Source organism: Natator depressus, chromosome 23, assembly GCF_965152275.1.
Source record: "Natator depressus isolate rNatDep1 chromosome 23, rNatDep2.hap1, whole genome shotgun sequence".
Taxonomy (NCBI): domain Eukaryota; kingdom Metazoa; phylum Chordata; order Testudines; family Cheloniidae; genus Natator; species Natator depressus.
This window is the reverse complement of record NC_134256.1, coordinates 18,880,561-18,888,357: the sequence shown is the minus strand read 5'-3', so window position 1 is coordinate 18,888,357 and position 7,797 is coordinate 18,880,561. Positions and strand designations below refer to the sequence as shown.

The 7,797-nt window shown below is 61.4% G+C and overlaps 1 protein-coding gene across 1 annotated transcript; it reads right to left on the bottom strand.

The window, feature by feature from the left end:
• Positions 1–1,323: 1,323 nt before the first annotated feature.
• On the bottom strand, positions 1,324–4,756 carry LOC141976869 (germ cell-specific gene 1-like protein). The gene is made up of 5 exons (XM_074938034.1): positions 4,434–4,756; positions 3,971–4,018; positions 3,293–3,445; positions 2,557–2,668; positions 1,324–1,651 (listed from the first exon to the last, which is right to left on the bottom strand). The coding sequence occupies exons 1-5, from the start codon at positions 4,741–4,743 to the stop codon at positions 1,324–1,326; spliced, it is 951 nt and encodes a 316-aa protein (XP_074794135.1). The 5' UTR covers positions 4,744–4,756.
• Between the last annotated feature and the right edge of the window lie 3,041 nt (positions 4,757–7,797).

Here is a 7,797-nt window from a genome sequence, read left to right as displayed (position 1 = left end):
AGAACTCCCTTTGCTCCTGCAGCGTTTGGCCCCACCTGTCTCCAGAGGTGGTGCGGGACGATGCATCCAGGAGCTACAGGGGGTGAGGGGCCGATGCTTTGCCCCCAGGAGGCTGCCAGGCTGCTGGAAAAGGCCCTGGTGGCCGCCTTTGATAACCGCCGCGTAGCTCCCGCCGCCAGGCTGGCATGGTGCCCGCTCCCCCCCTCCGCTCTCGCCAGAAGAACCAGGCTGGCGCCGCTTAATTCTCAATTTCTTTAATCACGCGGAGTGGTACGACCTCTGACCTCCCCAGATGGGAGCTGCCCTGTGAGAACCAAACAGCAATTACACACCCCTGCCACACGCATCAGGAGAGCTGGGGGGGGGGGTGGTGTTTGGGGATTGAGAGGCACCAGGGCTGGGCTAGCAGGGGGCTGCGGGTCGGGAGCGAGGGGCACTGGCACCCTGCTCCCCACATGGCCACTCGGTGTCACGGGGACCCCAGAGGAATTCCCAGAGGGGGTGACACCAGCAAGACTCAGGGTGACATTTCTCCCCCTTGCTGCCCTGGTAGCGGTCACACACACACCCACCCGCCCCCCACAGTGATGGCCCCTGGGTGGCCTGCAGGTGCCTCGCTCCCCAGCTCCAGCTTCTGGCTGTTACATCCCCGCCACCTGTGTGAGCCTCTCGCTGCCGCCACCAGGCTGAGTCGCTCCTGCTTGGTTCCTGCTCTGGGGCCCGCGGCTGGGGCCGGGATCGCTCCTGGTTCTGGACTGAGGCTGCTGGGCCCAGAGGGAGCCTGGGGCTGCCCCAGCCTGCACTACCCGGCGTCCCCACTAGGGGTCTCTGGCCTCAGAGGGACCCTGGGGCTGCCCCAGCCTGCACTGCCCGGCGTCCCCACTAGGGGGCTCTGACCTCAGAGGGACCCTGGGGTTGCCCCAGCCTGCACTGCCCAGTATCCCCACTAGGGGTCTCTGGACTCAGAGGGACCCTGGGGCTGCCCCAGCCTGCACTGCCCGGCGTCCCCACTAGGGGGCTCTGGCCTCAGAGGGACCCTGGGGCTGCCCCAGCCTGCACTGCCCGGCGTCCCCACTAGGGAGCTCTGGCCTCAGAGGGACCCTGGGGCTGCCCCAGCCTGCCCCACCCAGCATCCTCACTGGGGAGGGAATTGTGGGGTGGGGGGAGGGGAAAGAGACATGGATTGGGGAGGGGGAAGGGAAAGGGGCATGAATGGGGGAAGGGATCTGGGGGGGGGAAGGGAGGGGGAGGGAGGTTTGATTGTGGGGGGAGAGTAGGACTGTGGAGATAAGGGGGGCCAGGGACGGTCAATTCCCCCACCCCCTAGCAGGGCTCGCCATCGTCTGGGTCACCGGCATCCCCGCAGCGCTCCCCGGCCAGGCCGGCGTAGCCCCCGCCGCGGCCCTTGCACCCCCCGGCGGCGGGGCGGGCGCGGCCAGGGGAGAAGTCCAGCGAGCCGCTGACGCTGAAGACGTACTTGTCCCACAGGAAGCGCTCGAGGTCGGGCGCCGGGCCGGGCGAGCGCAGCCCCCGCTGGCTCTGCTGCTCGCAGGTCCGGCGACGGTACTGGAACTCCAGCAGGGTCTTGGTGTAGGTGTTGAGGGTCAGCACCGAGGCCGACATGCAGAGCGTGAACGAGAGCCAGGCCATGCTGCGGGTGGGCGGGGAAGAAGGGGGGATCGGGCCAGGGAGCGGTAAGCCCCAGCCACAGCCCCCCACTCTCCTCAAATACCCAGCCCTGTGCTCCCCACCTCTTCCCACCCACCCCCAGCCTCTTCCCTACACCCAGGTACCCGCTGCCCTCTCCACATAACTTCCATCTGTCCGTCCATCCACCAACCCACCCACCTACCTACCCACCCACCCACCCACTGACCTACCTACCCACTCACCCACCCATCCACCCACTGACCTACCTACGTATTCACCCACACACCTATCCGTCCACCCAGCCAGCTACCTACCCACCCATCCATCCATCCACCCAGTGACCTACCCACCCATCCATCCATCCACCCACGCATCTGTCCACCCACTGACCTACCTACCCATCCATCCATCTGTCCACCCACTGACCTACCCTCCCGCCCACCCATCCATCCACCCACCCACCTACCTACCCACCCACCCATCTATCCACTCACCCACCCAGCTATCTACTCCCCCATCCATCCATCCATCCACCGCTCAGCTATCTACTCGCCCACCCACCCCCAGTCACCATCCACCGCTCAGCGATCTTCCCACCCAGCAGCTGTTCCGCCATTCCCTTCCCCAGCCAGCCAGCTAGTCACCCTCTCATCCGCCCATGTATGTCCCACCCACCCTTATGCCCAGCCGCTCCACATCCCTCTGTCCCTCAGTCCGTCCATCCCCCAGGCCCGCCCCTCCCCAGCCGTGCACACGCCTGTCCAGCATCTCCGGGGCTCTTCCAAAGGGCCAGGAAGGACTCCATCGTGCGTCCCCAGAACAGGGGGAGCAGCAGGGCACCTGGGGGCTGGATGGGAGGCGGTGCCCCCTAGAGGGGAAAAGCCCCATGTCCCCGGGGTCACTCACCCGAAGGACCAGCCGTAGAACCAGGTCTGGGGTCTCCAGTCCTTGGGCCCCAGGTTGACGGCCACCTGGAAGACCGTCATGTACATCATATGGGCCACCATGCCCAGGAGGCCTGGGGACAGAGAGCCCAGTGAGCAGGGGCAGCATGGGGGGTTGGGGGGATCAGGGAGGGCAGTGGCACTGAAGGGGTTAATGGGGGTGATGTCGGGGGGCCAGGGGGGTTTGGGTGGGGTGGCACCCGGCAGCACACTGATGAACGTAGAGGGCGGGAGGCTGGGGGAGCTGAAGGGGGAGCTCGGTACCCGACAGCATGGTGATCACCACGGCTAAGGCGTTGGGGGGCTGGGAGGGCAGGTGGGGGGCAGGCAGGGGGCCGGGGGGCCAGAAGGCCAGGGGCCGGTACCCAACAGTGAACAGTGATCACCTCAGCGAAGGCGTTGGGGGGCAGGCAGGGGGCAGAGGGGGACCGGGGGCAGGCGGGGGGCAGACAGGGCTGGGGGGGCAGAGGGGGGCCGGTACCCGACAGCATGGTGATCACCACGGCTAAGGCATTGGGGGGCTGGGAGGGCAGGTGGGGGGCAGGCAGGGGGCCGGGGGGCCAGAAGGCCAGGGGCCGGTACCCAACAGTGAACAGTGATCACCGCAGCGAAGGCGTTGGGGGGCAGGCAGGGGGCAGAGGGGGACCGGGGGCAGGCGGGGGGCAGACAGGGCTGGGGGGGCAGAGGGGGGCCGGTACCCGACAGCACGGTGATCACCGCAGCGAAGGCGTTAATCTTGAGCCCAGCGATGAAGTCCGCGTAGCAGGTGGCGTCCAGGCCCATGAGCACGAAGCCGACGCTGAGCAGGGCGATGTACAGGAACTCCGACGCCACCGACAGCCACAGCACCCCTGGGGGGCACCCCATGGTCAGCACGGCCCCCCCATCCCGCCCCCGGCCTGCCCCCCGCCCTCCTCCCAGCCCCACTCTGCCCAGTCGGGGAGGGGGGCTGCTGGGTGTGCGTCTCGGTTGGGGAGGCTGCTGGGTGGGTGTGTTGGGGGGCCGCTGGGTGTGCATCTCAGTGGGGGGGGCCGCTGGGTGTGCGTGTCGGTGGGGGGGGCCGCTGGGTGGGTGTGTTGGGGGGCCGCTGGGTGGGTGTGTCAGGGGGCCGCTGGGTGTGCATCTCAGTGGGGGGGGCCGCTGGGTGTGCGTGTCGGGGGGGGCTGCTGGGTGGGTGTGTCAGGGGGACCGCTGGGTGTGCGTGTCGTTGGGGGGGGCTGCTGGGTCTGCGTGTCGGTGGGGGGGGGCTGCTGGGTGGGTGTGTTGGTGGGGGGGGTCTGCCAGCTGGAGCCCCCATCCTGGGGGTGCCCGTGGAGGAGCTGCTGAGCTGGGGGAAAGTCCCGCCCCCAGCTTTGTCCATCTGTCCGGCTGCTCACCTTTCTCCGACTCAGGGGGCAGCTCTATGAAACTGCGACAGATCTCGTCTGGGGGCGAGGGGATGAGGGAGAGAGAAAAGGACAGAGTGTGAGGTCAGCGGGACGGAGGGGGCACAGTCCAACCCTCCCCCAAAATGTTTATTGGGTTTACCTTGGCCGTGGGCTGAGACGTGGCCACCTCTGGGGTGGGGTGCAGGGGCTGGGTATACGGGGATCCCTTGCCCAGGGCTGATGCGGCCCCTCTAGGGTGGGGCGCAGGGGCTGTGTATACAGGGACCCCTCGCCCATCACTAAGATGCAACCACCTCTGGGGTGGGGCACAGGGGCTGGGTACACGGGGATCCCTTGCCCAGTGCTGATGCGGCCCCTCTGGGGTGGGGTGCAGGGGTTGGGTATAAGGGAACCCCTCGCCTGGCACCGAGATGCGACCAACTCTGGGCTGGGGCGCGGGGGCTGTCCCTACCTCCGTGGTGCTCCTCGCAGGACAGCCAGAAGCCGGTGTGGAAGTAGCGGAAGGCGTACTTGTCCTCGCCCGTCTCCCAGATGTACTGCACCACGTTGGGGTCCAGGGTGGAGTTCCCGGCCTCCGTCTCGTTGGCCCCGACGGGCACGCAGTTGCCCTGCCTGATGGCCGACAGGCAGGGCGGTTTGACCACCTTGTGCGTCCCCTCGCACCAGTAGCTGGTGGCGAAGGCCGACACGGCCAAGCAGAGGGCCAGCGAGTTCAAGGCCAGCGCCAGCAGCGAGCGCGTCTTCCGGCTCAGCTTGATCATCGTCCCGGGCCCCGGCCTCCGTCGCCACAGGCCGGCAGCTCCCTTCCTAATGTCTGTCTCCCCCCACCCCCACCCCCCGCCTTTTCCTCCCACTCGCTGCCAAGGCTTCAGTCTCTCTGGGAGAGAAAGTTTCTTGGACTCCAGACGGCGATTTCGGCTCCCATATGGCCCCTTCCCTCCCTCCCTCCCTCCCTCCCCGAATTGGACGGGCCAGGACGATGCTCCACGCTCTGCGGATTGATCGTTTAATCCACTCTTAGCTTCCAGCCCGTCTTGGAGGCAGGAATCAAAATCTTTTCTCCGCGCTAATCCAGCGCTGGGTCTCTGTCTTCCCTGCAAAGCTGCGGAGAATTATGTAGCTTCCTGCTCCCCCCTTTCCCCCCCGCAACCCGCTGCTTTCCTGGGCGAAAGATCTCGGCTGCTCCGTTCGGGGTTGGAGGCACCTTGGGGCCCTTGTGACCCGCACACCTCCTGGGTGTGGCGCTGTGTCCCGTCCAGTGGCACTGAGATTAACGCGTCTCCTCTACAAGCAGTTGGCTTTTAGCTCATGCAGCCGAGGCTCATGCATTTAGCTCCAGCGGTGCCCGGTTCGATCCTGCCCGCCCGCCGACCGGGCGTCACACCGTCTTCGGACCGGCGCTGGCTCAAAAGAACAAACTCCAGTATCCTCAAGCGGTTGTGGAGATCAGGGCGGCAAACGAAGCCGCATTTGGGCCACCTCCAAAAAATCTGAGATTGACTGGATCGATTCGCCGCCACAGGGCCAGGATCAGCGGCAAAGACCCGGGCCAGCGAGAGCTTTAGATGGGTGCTGAGTTACTTGGGTGGAGCCCAAAGAAGAAAATTGCAAGGAGAGTCTGAAATCCAGTGACTGTCCGTTGCTGAGATCGGGGAGCCGGACACCGGGTTGGAGTCTTTGGCTCTAACGCGGTCTTGAACCGGGTGAATTTCGGGACGCAAAGTTTTGGGCTCACGACGGTTCTTCGTTTGGTCCCCAAAGTTTTAATCTGTTCAGACGAACAAAAAAAAACCCAGACTGAGTCCTCAATCTGGGGAGTGTATCAGGGAGTGCGACTCAAAAGGGGCTGTTTTGAAGACACTTTGAGCTGGGCCTTTCCCTTCAAAGGAATAAAACACCAGCAGTGTCTGAGATCCGGCTCACCTCAGCTGTTCGACCCAGGGATCGGGGGTGGGGGGGCGGCAGGGGGTGGATTTTGCGTCGCTGAATAAAACCAATGCGGCTCTTCGACCAGGTGATGTTGGCTATTGAGCTTGGGGGATGCAAAGGAAAAGCGGCTCCGCGATGAATTGCTCCGTGGATTGGAACAGTCTCAAGCCGGACCCGCCTCCGCTGGGATCCAGACTCACAGGACACAGCCTTGAGTCTGGCTGGCTTCATGAAATCCGGGGTCTCCTGCCCCTTGTGTCCCGTGAGCCCCCCGAACGGCCCCTGTGCCTGCCGGGCTGGGGGAACCGCTTCCCCCGGGCCCGAGCCGCGGGGCGGGTTGGGGGGGAAGCCGCCCGCTGATTGAAAAGCTCTTCATTAGCGCAAAGGCGCCCTGGTGCTGAGAGCTATGGATTAGCATCTAATCAATGGGGCCGGAGGGGGGGGGGCTGATACTCAGCTTGATCCCCTCAGCCCCGCACAGCTGGAGGGGTCAGTGGGGGGGGGGTAAAGAGAGGGAGAGAAGTGTAGAGGTGGAGGGATAGATAGATAGATGGGGTGTGTGGGGATAGATAGATAGATAGAGGGGGTGTCTCAATGGGGAGGTAGAGAGAGGGAGAGAAGTGTAGAGGTGGAGGGATAGATAGATGGGGTGAATGGGGATAGATAGAGGGGGTGTGTGGGGATAGATAGATAGATAGATAGATAGATAGATAGAGGGGGTCAATGGGGATAGATAGATGGATAGATGGGGTGAATGGGGATAGATAGATAGATGGGGTATGTGGGGATAGATAGATAGATAGATAGAGGGGGTGAATGGGGATAGATAGATAGATGGATAGATGGGGTGTGTGGGGATAGATAGATAGAGGGGGTGAATAGGGATAGATAGATGGATAGATGGGGTGAATGGGGATAGATAGATGGGGTGTGTGGGGATAGATAGATAGATAGATAGATAGATAGATAGATAGATAGATAGATAGATAGATACAGGGGGTGAATGGGGATAGATAGATAGATGGATAGATGGGGTGTGTGGGGATAGATAGATGGGGTGTGTGGGGATAGATAAATAGATAGATAGATGGGGTGAATGGGGATAGATAGATAGATGGATAGATGGGGTGTGTGGGGATAGATAGATAGAGGGGGTGAATAGGGATAGATAGATGGATAGATGGGGTGAATGGGGATAGATAGATGAGGTGTGTGGGGATAGATAGATAGATAGATAGATAGATAGATAGATAGATAGCGGGGGTGAATGGGGATAGATAGATGGATAGATGGGGTGTGTGGGGATAGATAGATAGATAGATAGATAGATAGATAGATAGATAGATAGATAGATAGATGGGGTGAATGGGGATAGATAGATAGATAGATAGATAGGTAGATAGATAGATAGATAGATAGATAGAAGGGGTGTGTGGGGATAGATAGATAGATAGATAGATAGATAGATAGATAGATAGAGGGGGTGAATGGGGATAGATAGATAGATGGATAGATGGGGTGTGTGGGGATAGATAGATAGATAGATAGATAGATGGGGTGTGTGGGGATAGATAGATAGATAGATAGATAGATAGATAGATAGATAGATAGATAGATAGATAGATAGAGGGGGTGAATGGGGATAGATAGATAGATGGATAGATGGTGTGTGTGGGGATAGATAGATAGATAGATAGATAGATAGATAGATAGATAGATAGATAGATGGGGTGTGGGGGATGATAGATAGATAGAGATAAGATAGATAGATAGATAGATAGATAGATAGATAGATAGATAGAGGGGGTGTCTCAATGGGGAGGTAGAGAGAGGGAGAGAAGTGTAGAGGTGGAGGGATAGATAGATGGGGGTGAATGGGGATAGAT

Excerpts from the sequence above, each read along its gene's own strand:
- LOC141976869 (XM_074938034.1), bottom strand. The coding sequence starts at position 4,743 with ATGATCAAGCTGAGCCGGAAGACGCGCTCGCTGCTGGCGCTGGCCTTG. Across the intron at positions 4,019-4,433 it reads CTGCGAGGAGCACCACGGAG|ACGAGATCTGTCGCAGTTTC; the intron begins GTAGGGACAGCC and ends CCTCGCCCCCAG. Across the intron at positions 3,446-3,970 it reads GCCCCCTGAGTCGGAGAAAG|GGGTGCTGTGGCTGTCGGTG; the intron begins GTGAGCAGCCGG and ends GGTGCCCCCCAG.